The 14,471-nt window shown below is 41.5% G+C and overlaps 1 protein-coding gene across 4 annotated transcripts in view; it reads right to left on the reverse strand.

Annotated features, from left to right (window-relative positions):
* The window catches only part of shf (Src homology 2 domain containing F), a 115,635-nt gene extending 106,399 nt beyond the window's left edge, over positions 1-9,236 (reverse strand). The window contains exon 1 of one of the 4 annotated variants that reach the window (XM_078795860.1): positions 8,487-9,236. In XM_078795860.1, the coding sequence (XP_078651986.1) occupies positions 8,487-8,915 (429 nt within the window). In that variant the 5' untranslated portion in view covers positions 8,916-9,236. The remainder of the gene's footprint in view (positions 1-8,486) is intronic. The other 3 variants (XM_058088446.2, XM_058088447.2, XM_058088448.2) reach the window with 3 other exon arrangements.
* Positions 9,237-14,471: the final 5,235 nt, after the last annotated feature.

The following is a 14,471-nucleotide window of genomic DNA, read 5'->3' on the forward strand; positions in this document are numbered from 1 at the left end:
TGTTTTTGAAAATAATAATAGAATAATAGAAAATAATGAATCATGAATCTTTCTTTCCAAGACAATCAAATAAAAATAAAAATAAAAATAAAAATAAAAATAAAAATAAAAATAAAAATAAAAATAAAAATAAAAATAAAAACTAATCAATATCAGTCTTCTACTTATTTTGTGTTTTTGATGCAAAACTGATTTTTTTTCCCATGGAAATGAAATGGAAATAATTGAATCGTATTTTTAAGTTTATCCAAGGCCCTATTTATGATCCAAATTAGGATTATTTGTCTTTCTGCTAATTCTAAATGGGAGGCACAATCTTCTAATTAAAAGCGGCGGCACAAATGTCCTTCCTAAGTATGATTAATGAAAAAGCATGGTTGGTCAAGCATTGTTAAATAACTTCATGACAAATGTGTACTTTAAAAGCCAAATAATACAAAACACGTCTAAGAGGTGCAGCACATCCAGCAAAACAATCATCCCTCGTCAAGTGTCCAAAAAAGAGACATGATGGGCTCTGATGTTTTCATCCATTTTCTGAAGAAAACCACTCTCGGGCGATATTGACGTCGGCGCCTGACATTTTCTCCTATCACGGTGTGCGAGATGAGGGCGAGAGAGGCCGATGGGATGCGTTTATGAAACCACCACTGATGTCTGCACTGTCCGGGTGAGAGGCCAGGTGAACATATACGTGCTGTGGGGAAATTAATCCGAGCACAGCAATCGTGCAGGAAAACAAACTCGGATGGAGGAAAAAGTACTGGTACACCGACAAGAAGTGAAAATAGATAAAACAATGCAGGGGGGGGGGCTGCGTTTTGAGCTTTCGCTCTTGTATGAATGCCAGACGCCTCTGTACAACAACAACTTGACGCTTCTATAGATAGACTAGCTAGCTTATAGACAGCAGCAGCGCCACAGAATGCCGCACGCTCCAGTCCACTGCTTTTTGTTTATATGTGGGCAAATACGCGCAGCTCGTCATCACCTTCCAGCACCCTTGACTAAAAGTTGAGGTGAGCAGCGAGCAGAGCAATGAGCTAGGAGATGAGGCCCTTAATGAGTTTGAAGGCAGAGGGATGAGGAGAATTGATCACCTCTCTCAACTTCGTCTAGCATGAAGTACTCTGCATCATTAAGAAAGAAAAAAAAACAGTACCCTGAAAAAAACACAACACTATAGTCAAAGAACTTTCACAAAGAAAGTAAAAAAAAAAATTAAGTAAAGCTGACACAAATTATGCAATTAAGTGCACAAACTTTTTGGGGAATCAAACTCGGGTCAGGGTCAAACTGTTGCCATCATGAAACCTTCATTACCTGTACAAGCACGTTTTTTTAAATCAGGTTTTATCACACTTACAGTGGGGCAAAAAAGTATTTAGTCAGCCACCAATTGTGCAAGTTCTCCCACTTAAAAAGATGAGAGAGGCCTGTAATTTTCATCATAGGTACGCTTCAACTATGAGAGACAAAATGAGAAAAAAAAATCCAGATAATCATATTGTTTGATTTTTAAAGAATTTATTTGCAAATCATGGTGGAAAATAAGTATTTGGTCAAAAACAAAAGTTCATCTCAATACTTTGTGATATACCCTTTGTTGGCAATGACAGAGATCAAACGTTTTCTGTAACTCTTCACAAGATTTTCACACACTGTTGTAGGTATTTTGGCCCATTCCTCCATGCAGATCGCCTCTAGAGCAGTGATGTTTAGGGGCTGTCGCTGGGCAACACGGATTTTCAACTCCCTCCAAAGATTTTCTATGGGGTTGAGATCTGGAGACTGGCTAGGCCACTCCAGGACCTTGAAATGCTTCTTATGAAGCCACTCCTTCGTTGCCCGGGCGGTGTGTTTGGGATCGTTGTCATGCTGAAAGACCCAGCCACGTTTCATCTTCAGTGCCCTTGCTGATGGAAGAAGGTTTTCATTCAGAATCTCACGATACATGGCCCCATTCATTCTCCCATTTACACGGATCAGTTGTCCTGGTCCCTTTGCAGAAAAACAGCCCCAGAGCATGATGTTTCCACCCCCATGCTTCACAGTAGGTGTGGTGTTGTTTGGATGCAACTCAGCATTCTTTCTCCTCCAAACACGTTGAGTTGAGTTGATACCAAAAAGTTCTATTTTGGTTTCATCTGACCATATTACATTCTCCCAATCCTCTTCTGGATCATCCAAATGCTCTCTAGCAAACTTCAGACGGGCTTGGACATGTACTGGCTTCAGCAGGGGGACACGTCTGGCACTGCAGGATTTGAGTCCCTGGCGGCGGAGTGTGTTACTTATGGTAGCCTTCGTTAATATGGTCCCAGCTCTCTGCAGGTCTTTCACTAGGTCCCCCCGTGTGGTTCTGGGATTTTTGCTCACCGTTCTTGTTATCATTTTGACCCCACGGGGTGAGATCTTGCGTGGAGCCCCAGATCGAGGGAGATTATCGGTGGTCTTGTAGGTCTTCCATTTTCTCACAATTGCTCCCACAGTTGATTTCTTCACACCAAGCTGCTTAACTATTGCAGATTCAGTCTTCCCAGCCTGGTGCAGGTCTACAATTTTGTTTCTGATGTCCTTTGACAGCTCTTTGGTCTTGGCCATAGTGGAGTTTGGAGTGTGACTGTCTGAGGTTGTGGACAGGTGTCTTTTATACTGATAACCAGTTCAAACAGGTGCCATCAATACAGGTAACGAGTGGAGGACAGAGGAGCTTCTTAAAGAAGAACTTACAGGTCTGTGAGAGCCACAAATCTTGCTTGTTTGTAGGTGACCAAATACTTATTTTCCACCATGATTTGCAAATAAATTCTTTAAAAATCAAACAATGTGATTATCTGGATTTTTTTTTCTCATTTTGTCTCTCATAGTTGAAGCGTACCTATGATGAAAATTACAGGCCTCTCTCATCTTTTTAAGTGGGAGAACTTGCACAATTGGTGGCTGACTAAATACTTTTTTGCCCCACTGTAAGTGCCACACACATTTTAAAAAAATGTTGATATTTAAATATGAGGAACATTGGAACAATGGAGGAACACTCCATTCTTACTGTAAAAAGTGTTTCATTCATTTGTTTAGAATCAGAATCTGAATCTGAATCTGATTCTAAACAAATGCCAGTTTTCCAGGTAGTCAAATCCTGCAAAACTTCATTCTAAACAAACTGGCATTTGTTTCGAATCAGATTCCGATTCTGATTCTAAACAAATGAATGAAACACTCAGAATCAGAATCAATCAGAATCCGATTCTGATTCTGATTCAAAACAAATGAATGAAACACTCAGTATCAGAATCGATCAGAATCGGATTCTGATTCTGATTCTAAACAAATGAATGAAACACTCAGAATCAGAATCCGATTCTAACTGATTCTGATCAATTAGAATCGGATTCTGATTCTGATTCTAAACAAATGAATGAAACACCCAGAATCAAAATCAATCAGAATCGCATTCTGATTCTCATTCAAAACAAATGAATGAAACACTCAGAATCAGAATCAATCAGAATCGGATTCTGATTCTGATTCAAAACAAATGAATGAAACACTCAGAATCAGAATCCGATTCTAACTGATTCTGATCAATTAGAATCGGATTCTGATTCTGATTCTAAACAAATGAATGAAACACCCAGAATCAAAATCAATCAGAATCGCATTCTGATTCTGATTCTAAACAAATGAATGAAACACTCAGAATCAGAATCAATCAGAATCTGATTGTGATTCTAAACAAATGAATGAAACACTCGGAATCAAAATCAATCCGATTCTGATTCTGATTGTGATTCTAAACAAATGAATGAAACACTTTTAACAGTAAAATTGAGTCGTACAGCTTTGAATGAGAGTCCTTCACAGAACTCGTTGTACAACAAAGCTAAAGAAAAATCTAAACAGCTATTTCTATGATGCTCGCTGAACTGAAGTTTTGCAGGATTTGACTACCTGGAAAACTGGCATTTAAATTTTCTTGAAGAACGTATCATTTTGTTTTGCCACGTTATAGCCACTCCCACATTGTTTATCCCCGACTCCGCCCGCCTTCCCGAATAAAAAGGCAAGCTGAAGTAAAAACAGAACCAAGTAGTAAATAACACTTGATTCTTCTATTGGCATTCCAATAATGAGGTAAGCGCTGATATAATTAGCGTTCATCAGTCCAGTAATTAAAACATCGATGCAGCTAAACAGAGAAGAACTTGCAAGTGGGATCTTTTCCCAACCTATGTCCCAACCCGTGTCACCATACGCAGGATCCCGTGTTAGAGTGCTTTGTTGTTTTTTTTTGTGTGTTTCACTATGAACTTATTTTGACGCATGTGTGACAGTCAAAAATTTTTGAGGTTTTTAAAGTTTTACGGGTTTCATAGGTACAAATACAACCTGCAATAAAAGCCTGTTGTTCAGGCGATCAAGTCTGGTGCTACTGACACCTACGGACCAGTGTAGAATAATGCATTTACCGCTTATACCTATGGACAATTTGGAGTCGCCAATTAACCTAGCATGTTTTTGGAATGTGGGAGGAAACCGGAGTACCCGGAGAAAACCCACACATGCACGGGGAGAACATGCTAACTCCACACAGAAATGGCAGAGTGCGGAATTGAAATCGGGTCTCCTAGCTGTGAGCCCTGCGCGCTAACCACCCGTCTGCTGTGCAGCCCTTTTCAAAAGAGAATTCAACCACTGTACAATAAAACTAAAATAAAGTAAAATTTTTGCCTATCCTAGCTGACTTCGGGCGAGAGGCGGGGTACACCCTGGACTGGTGGCCAGCCAATCACAGGGCACATATAGACAAACAACCATTCACACTCACATTCATACCTATGGACAATTTGGAGTTGCTAATTAACCTAGCATGTTTTTGGAATGTGGGAGGAAACCGGAGTACCCGGAGAAAACCCACGCATACACGGGGAGAACATGCAAACTCCACACAGAGATGGACGAGAGTGGAATTGAACTCTGGTCTCCTAGCTGTGAGGCCTGCGTGCTAACCACCCGCCCGCCGTGCAGCCCTTTTCAATCATACACGAACAAAAGAGAATTCAACCACTGTACAATAAAACTAAAATAAAGTAAAATTTTAGCCTGTCCTAGCTGACTTCGGGCGAGAGGCGGGGTACACCCTGGACTGGTCGCCAGCCAATCACAGGGCACATATAGACAAACAACCATTCACACTCACATTCATACCTATGGAGAATTAACCTAGCATGTTTTTGGAATGTGGGAGGAAACCGGAGTACCCGGGGAAAACCCACGCATGCACGGGGAGAACATGCAAACTCCACACATGGCCGAGGGTGGGATTGAACTCGGGTCTCCTAGCTGTGAGGTCTGCGGCACCTACAACAATTTGTATTGAGTTGTGGTCTCCTATAGAGCAGCTACACACAATAACCCACAGAGAAAACTTTTTAGATCTTCCAGAATCTGCACCTATTCCAGCTGTGTTTCCTTTCATTTGTGCTTCCTGCCAAAATGGTCTGTATAAATTTATTTATTCCACCCACGGCCCGCCTCTGAGCACGCCTATTCCACTCTGATTGGTCAAACGGCCAACATTCTTCCTAACTTTGAACCGTGCAGCAAAATTTGAATGTGTCTTCTTCTTTCTTTATAATTGTATTTCGTTCATTTCACTATTTTTATGCATGAAAATACTTCATTTAGGCAAAACATACATACAATTAGCTTAAATATGCATGCTAACAGGCCATATTCAACCACGAAACAGCATGGTTTATTCAATTAATATACTGTATTTTGGTGAAGCTGCGAATTTCAAGACTGTGGCGAGGGATGACAGTGGTTGCATTCTGCCTATATTGCTTCAAGACAATCAACAATCAATTCCACGCGATCAACAGAATTCCTAATGATCTATTGATCGAGCCCCGCTCTCAACGCTCCAAAGAGGAACCTCACTTTGCTATCTATGCAGCACTTGTGTCAAACCCCTCAGCACCTGACAAGAACACCTTTAAACCCCGTCTCTCTGCACACGTCTTAAGAGCGCCGGCTGTCAGCACTGATTTAACATCGTGTGTATACTGTGCTGCACGTACACGCATACACAATTAAGCCATGTGAGTGTATGATGACAGAGCGTACTATCTGTTTAAATCGGCTTGTACAGCTGCAATGGTTTGGACCAAAATCATCATTTCTGTTTGCTTGAAATACATGATTGCTTGCAGAAGCCAACATCTGCAGTGCTTGGTATGTTGTTTTTTTTTTTTATGAGTATGTCATGGTTGCTGCTCTCTTCACATATGGGAATATACTTTCTATGGCAATAACAGTTGCACCAAAGCAAGGTAGGGGCGGCAAAAATGGGGTTTTATACTTGCACAGATGCTGTAAAGCAGTGCTAAGAAGCTACTGTGCATGCAAACAGAAGCAGTCTGTTGTAGAATTCGGTTTTTAAACACTTTTTCTGGGAAAATACGACTCAAAAATTGCCTCATGTGCAAGCATTTCTTAACGTTTTGGAAAAGCAATGTGCAGAAAACTTCCCAAGCAGCCAGAAGATAACACTCATCACCGCACAATCGCGTCCTTAACCTTGCTGGCATTGGACCTCTTGGGTTTCTCATGTGTGGGAATTCCTGAGAAGCCAGGACATGATAAAGTGTTTCTAGAAGCAGCCCCCGTGCATGCATGCATGTATGCATTCTGCATTCTACCAGCCTGTCTGTCTCCATGTTCACTTTGTGCTGACAACAGCAGCTCCCTGTAGTGTGGCGTTACAAAGCACAGAAGCAAGTGTCGTGCTGCTAAAATTAGAACCGTATCCAACTCCAACTGTCCAACTGGCACAATAATAATCTGTCGCTTAGCTGATGTTACCCGTTCTATGATTATTGTGAAAATGTTCATACAATCTCACATATTTTGTTATGAGAAGCTGCACGGCGGTCGAGTGGTTAGCGCGTAGACCTCACAGCTAGGAGACCAGAGTTCAATCCCACCCTCTGTGTGGAGTTTGCATGTTCTCCCCGTGCATGCGTGGGTTTTTTTCCGGGTACTCCGGTTTCCTCCCACATTCCAAAAACATGCTAGGTTAATTGCCGACTCCAAATTGTCCATAGGTATGAATGTGAGTGTGAATGGTTGTTTGTCTATATGTGCCCTGTGATTGGCTGGCCACCAGTCCAGGGTGTACCCCGCCTCTCGCCCGAAGACAGCTGGCATAGGCTAAAATTTTACTTTATTTTAGTTTTATTGTACAGTGGTTGAATTCTCTTTTGCTTGTGTATGATTGAAAAGGGCTGCACGGCAGATGGTTAGCGTGCAGGCCTCACAGCTAGGAGACCCGAGTTCAATTCCACCCTCGGCCAGCTAGGTTAATTGCAAATTGTCCATAGGTATGAATGTGAGTGTGAATGGTTGTTTGTCTATATGTGCGCTGTGATTGGCTGGCGACCAGTCCAGGGTGTACCCCGCCTCTCGTCCAAAGACAGCTGGGATAGGCTCCAGCACCCCCCACGACCCTTGTGAGGATAAGCGGTAGAAAATGAATGAATTAATGAATAATGTACTTTTTCATCTATCCAGCGACCTACAGTAACAGGCACAACAGTTAAATTCATTTAATAATGTAAAATATGTGCCACGGTTCAATAAAGGTTGCAAAACACTGGTATACATACATACCAACAGGTGTCACCAAACCACTTCACCCTAAGATAGCTTTTCTACCCGTCACACACACAAACACACACATACATCAGTGACCTGGAGCGATCTTTTCCTTGCCCATGTCACCATGTGCTTGCTCATGTGGGATGCTGTTTAATGCGTGAGGAGTGTGGTTGTTCCATGTGTTGTTACATTGGGTTGTGAATTAGCATTATATATGCTAAATAAAGTAGACTTGATTTGACCCCCTTCAAAAAAAATTCAAATAAAAATGTAAAAAAGAAAACAGTTCGCAAGAAAAAGAGGAAGTCGTCTTATATTCAGGTACAATACTGTATACATTTGTAGACGCTGGTACATTCCCGGTGTCCACACAGCATTCCCTTCCATGCAGGTTAGTCATTAAGTGGGAAGTAATGTCGCAAGTGGACTGACACTGAGGAGCAGTGTGTGTGTGTGTGTGTGCGTCTGTGTGTGTTTGTGTGTGCGACAGACAAGTTCTGCCGGTTGGAAGTAGACATTCTTGTCACCAGTGTTGCTGTGTTAGACAAAAACCGAACTTACCTAACTTCCGACAAAACGAAAGGCACCGTAAACGCAACACGACTAAATCTAACAATGCGTATTTGAATTTATTTATTAATTATTTTAATTCGCGTTTATATATATATATATAAAACATATAACATATATTATATATATATATTCACATTTCATTGTTTATTTAGTTTATTTATTTATTCTATGTACAGCACTTTGTTTTTGTTAGAAAATGCTTTACGAATAAAGTTGGATTGAATGTGTGTGGTTTAAAGTTCACCCACCTTCTCCTTGTTGTCTTGCTCCGTAGGGGGCGACGTGGGGGATTTCACGCTCCCCACGGCGACAGCCTGAGTGACCGTGACACCTCCGCCGGGAGCCGGGCTGTTCTTTTCCACCGTTTCCACCTTGATAAGCCGGTGCTTTGGCGACACGAACTTGATATCCGGCGCCCCCACGGCGGTCACGCTGCCGGAGCCGAATGCTATAGTTCCTCCGGGAGTGTACGGGTCCTCGAAGTCCAGCTCCTTCTGTAGTTTGTAGGCGGCTAGAATGTCCGGCTGAGCGGGGAAAGTAGCTCCGGAGATGGCCGCTTGGAAGCCAGGCGTACCGGGCACACCGGTGAGGCAGGATCGGTAGTCCGGTTTCGGGGGCGCCGGAGGAGGTGCTTTGGTAGTTTTGAATCCGAGGTGCTCCTTGAACCACTTGGCCATGCTGCCAGTGCATCGCTTACAACCCGAATGACGGGACTTTTGTTTTACTTCCAGGAGTCCGAACCTGGTCGTGGTGGTGGTGAAGTCCCCGGGTCGTCAGCCGGTCCTGGCTGGAAACGAAGAGCCCAAAGTGGGGTAAGCCGGAGGCACTTTTCCGGTGTGGAAGTCGCTGTCACACACACACACACACACACACTTACACACAACAAACACAACATGCATACATTCTCTCTCTGCTGCTCCACGCACGTCACATTTCCACGCTACGCAACATGGGAGAGACTGTTAAGTACACGCCCCCTACTTTCTTCATCAGCCTCCTCCTCTTCTTCCTCCATACCTGAGACCGTCCACTGCCACCTGCTGGACACGTGACACTCAAAGGCACTCGAGCACCGAGCTCGTCCAATTTTCAGTGACGTCATCAACAACATCGCATATATGCATATATAAATATATATATAGTTATATGGGAACAATCTAACAATATATGTGTATTAATACACAACAAAACAAAGTAACAATATAAAATGAAGTAAATAGTGCAAAATAACTGACTAACTTCTACAGCATTGCGGTCATTTAAATCATTTTGCCCCCAAAACACCCAACTATAATGCATAAAAATATTGGAATATTTGTTCACTATATAACTGGACTAAAAGTGGAGTACCTGTATAACAGCCAATCATGATTGACGTGTAACCCTACCATTGACATTGGTAGAGACCCAACAGCGCCTCTGCTGGTTGCAGCCAAGTTGTGCACCCTGTTATTAAACTCCATGTAGACCAGGGGTCTCAAACTCAATTTACTTGGGGGCCACTGGAGCTCGGGTCTGGGTGAGACTGGGCCGCATCAGGTTTTCAAATAAGAACAAAAAAATTAAAAAAAAACTTCACTTTGGTTCCAATTTTCTACAAGAAAAGCTCTGATAAAACATTCCACTGTTCTCAAATATCTTACTTTTTATTTTTCTACACAAAATAAGATGAAAAATAAATAAACAAATCAGGAATAAAGAAAATCAATCAGTAATAAATATAATAATAATAAAACGGCAAATAATAAAAACTTAAGAAACCACATATAGTTGGTGGGTAGACAAATTATTTTTTTCAGATTAAAATGAACAAAGCATTATTAGAGCCCTGTAGACATGACAAAACACGACTATAGTCACATTTATACTCTTTTTATGTACAACATATTGCGCAACTGCAGGGTCTTGAGACACATGCTAACTCGCAAACTAGAGAGCTAGCGACCTAAACGGTAGCCTTCAAGTTATTTCCTTTAAACTTAAATAGCCGAAAACTTACCACTTCCACACCGATAGAGAGGATAACTATTAACAGTTATTTAACCTTTAACATGAACATGAAACAAACTGAATAATTTTTTCTGGGTACATGATACCATACAGCATCCATATCAAACTTGCGCGGGCCGCACTAACATTAAACTTTCAAGGCGGGGGCCTCAAACTAGTGTCCTGCGGGCCACATTTGGCCCGTGGCCCGCGTGTTTGAGACCCCTGATGTAGACCATGTAGTGACTGTGGTAGAGACTTATTTGCATTTCCCCTCAAGGGTGTGGTAACCTTGTTCAAGAGTAGTTCTCATAGGTCCAGATGGTCATAGCAGACTGTTAGAATTGTAATTGTAAATGAAGGGCAAAGGGGGAGAGGCAAAGACTAGTTTACAGCTAATATCATTAAATAACCCCAATAAGACTGATATGATCATAAAGCTTGCACATATTGCAGCAATATCAGGAACAAACAAACATTTCTCTCACTGCCTTTGAGGGCCAAATATGAATTGCTTTCCCAACAATCAATAGCTCAGACGACAAAAAAACAAGCAAAAGAAAAAAAACAGTCTGCATTATTATTAACAGGAGTTGGATTTTACAAAGCAATACTTTTTTTTTTTAATAAAGGCCCATCCCCAGTGTACACACTTGAACCAGAGTCACAGCACATGTGCAAATGTGCACTTTATTAACTTTATACACTGGAACTCCGCAAATATCACCAATATGTGAGCATTCAAACAGCAACATCACGCTAAATTAGCCTATTGCAGGGGTCTCAAACACGCGGCCCGCGGGCCAAATGTGGCCCGCAGGACACTAGTTTGAGGCCCCCGCCTTGATATGAAAGTTTAATGTTAGTGCGGCCCGCGCAAGTTTGATATGGATGCTGTATGGTATCATGTACCCAGAAAAAAAATATTACGTTTGATTAATGTTCATGTTAAAGGTTAAATAACTGTTAATAGTTATCCTCCCTATCCGTGTGGAAGTGGTAAGTTTTTGGCTATTTAAGTTTAAAGGAAATAACTTGAAGGCTACCGTTTAGGTCGCTAGCTCTCTAGTTTGCGAGTTAGCATGTGTCTCAAGACCCTGCAGTTGCGCAATATGTTGTAAATAAAAAGAGTATAAATGTGACTATAGTCGTGTTTTGTCATGTCTACAGGGCTCTAATAATGCTTTGTTCATTTTAATCTGAAAAAAATAATTTGTCTACCCACCAACTATATGTGGTTTCTTAAGTTTTTATTATTTGCCATTTTATTATTATTATTATATATATTACTGATTGATTGATTTTCTTTATTCTTGATTTGTTTATTTATTTTTCATCTTATTTTGTGTAGAAAAATAAAAAGTAAGATATTTGAGAATAGTGGATTGTTTTATCAGAGCTTTTATTGTAGAAAATTGGAACCAAAGCAAAGTTTTTTGTAATTTTTTTGTTTTTAATAAATGTGTTTTTTTTTTTTGGAAACCCTGATGCAGCCCAGTCTCACCCAGACCCGAGCTCCAGTGGCCCCCAAGTAAATTGAGTGGCCTATTGGCTGTATAGCCGCTGTATAGCAGACATAAGTCAAGTAGAATACAGTATATTGGTGCAGCATAATGGCAGCATCTCTCGCTGTAAGTATTTAGAGAGGATCTGTTTGGGGGCGGTTCAGGAGCTTGAGTCCAATCACGGATCTTTTATTGCGTTCCCCTCGACTCTCGTGGCTGCCTGAGCTGTCAGCCATCAAAATGCAAATCCCATAATTCCATGTGTCTTATAGGATACAACTCGCGCTCTTATATCGGAATCTGTGTGTATTCTGTATCTATCTACTGTGTATACAAAATATTGTTCATTGGCGTAAAGGGCAAGTATTATTTAGTCCTATGAACTCTTCTTAGGAATATGAGCATTTATTTAGTCAACTCTCATCTTTTGCAGTTTATTAGATCCAGTTACTAAGCCGACTCCATTTTTTGGCTTAAGGTGCAAAAATAACTCATTACAAAACATGTAGACTCCTATGGTGTGGGTGTGTGTATATATTTATAGAACGCAGCCCAAAATCCACAGACAGCCTGTCAGCTTAGGTTGGCTATATAGGGGACGGTTTAATGCCTTCATCAGTGGCTCAGCGGCTCCCAAAAAAAAATGTATATAAATAAGATCAAATAGACTTGCTGTCTGTGAGATATGTGACGGCTTTATTTCCTTTCCTTAAGTCGTCTTCCTGGGGGTTTTTTGTCAGCGTGTGCTGGAAATGATTTGATAGCAGGACCGGGCATATTGAGTGAGTGAGCACTGAGTAAGCAAAGAGGAAATAGTTTATTTTTTTGGTCAAGTGTTTCCATTACATTCAAATCTCCTCCTGGAAATAATGGAAATCAAATATCATCAACCCTTCAGGCAATTTTGAAGTCAAATGTAAAATGATCGTACATACCCGATTTACTGTAAATAAGACAGTAAAGCTAATAAAGCTAATTGGATTTTTTGAATTATTTATTGTACATCGTACATAGGGTAAAATTATCATTCATTCATTTTCTACCGCTTATCCTCACGAGGGTTGCGGGGGGGGGGGGCTGCAGCCTATCCCAGCTGTCTTCGGGCGAGAGGCGGGGTACACCCTGGACTGATCGCCAGCCAATCACAGGGCACATATAGACAAACAACCATTCACACTCACATTCATACCTATGGACAATTTGGAGTCGCTAATTAACCTAGCATGTTTTTGGAATGTGGGAGGAAACCGGAGTACCCGGAGAAAACCCACGCATGCACGGGGAGAACATGCAAACTTCCCACAGAAATGGCAGAGGGTGGAATTGAACTCTGGTCTCCTAGCTGTGAGGCCTCCACGCTAACCACCTGTCCGCCTTGCAGCCCTTTTTAATCATACACAAGCAAAAGAGAATTCAACCACTGTACAATCAAACTAAAATAAAGTAAAATTTTAGCCTATCCTAGCTGTCTTCGGGCGAGAGGCGGGTTACACCCTGGGCTGGTGGCCAGCCAATCACAGGGCACATATAGACAAACAACCATTCACACTCACATTCATACCTATGGACAATTTGGAGTCGCTAATTAACCTAGCATGTTTTTGGAATGTGGGAGAAAACCCACGCATGCACGGGGAGAACATGCGAACTCCACACAGAGATGGCCGAGGGTGGAATTGAACTCGGGTCTCCTAGCTGTGAGGTCTGCATGCTAACCACTCGACCGTGCAGCTGTTAAAATTATCACTATTTTTGAAGTCGCTATACAATCGTCCCGTGGGATATTCTATATGATTGTGCGAATTTTACAGATATTTTTCTCGAAATTTGGGTCAAATGGTACAATCCACAGTATTCCGAAGAAGATGACTGAGGGTCTCATCTCAACTTTGAGTTATTTGTGCCGACTGTGTGATTCCAACATTAGGAATGTGACACAAACAACTCTATGACTCGCTGATTGGTGTGCTTACGTTCCATGTTTCTGGTACAGTTCCCAGGGGTGGCACAAAGCTTTCACAGAAGCTTTACTTCACATCAACCACAGCTTGCAAAGAGTCTCAAACTAAAGTGTTCCTTCATTAGTTCCTTCTACGGGGCTCTAATAATGTTAAAGGGGACACTTTTTCCACTTTTCTGACCTATAAATTGCATTGTCGTGTTAAGCCATGCCAAAGTTTAATGCTAATGAGGTTTGTACATTTGGAAGTGAGCCCTGAAAGAAGTTTGGGATGGCTCTGAACACTCGGTTTTGGAGGGCGTTCTAAAACTGCAGATTTGTGATGTAACAGATTGGCGGGCTTCCTACAGATACGGTAGAAAACTTGAAGTAACCTCTTTTTTTGAGAAACTTCAGACTGTCCAGTCTGGACTTCCAGATCGGATTTGGGATCCAACACATATGGCTGTATGTTAAAAGCGGACATTTAAAAAAATAAACTCCTATAAAGTTGGCACAACACCAACCACAGCGCAGTGGCCGTGCCTGGAGGCGGGCCGTGGGTGGAATAAATTAAAACAAATTGTTTCCTCGGGAAGCACAAAACAAAGAAAGACAGCTGGAATAGGTGCAGATTCTGGAAGATCTCGGAAACTTTCTGTGCTGGTTATTGCGTGTAGCTGCTCTATAGGAGTCCACAACTCAAGGGCCGATTAATGAGCATAATAGTGTACGGTTAAATGCTCTAACTATGAAAATATTCAGTTAATATTGAATCCTACTTCATGAAAATTCACTTA

Source organism: Doryrhamphus excisus, linkage group LG13, assembly GCF_037039965.1.
Source record: "Doryrhamphus excisus strain RoL-2023G ecotype Guam linkage group LG13, RoL_Dexc_Guam_v1.1, whole genome shotgun sequence".
In the NCBI taxonomy this organism is placed as follows: domain Eukaryota; kingdom Metazoa; phylum Chordata; class Actinopteri; order Syngnathiformes; family Syngnathidae; genus Doryrhamphus; species Doryrhamphus excisus.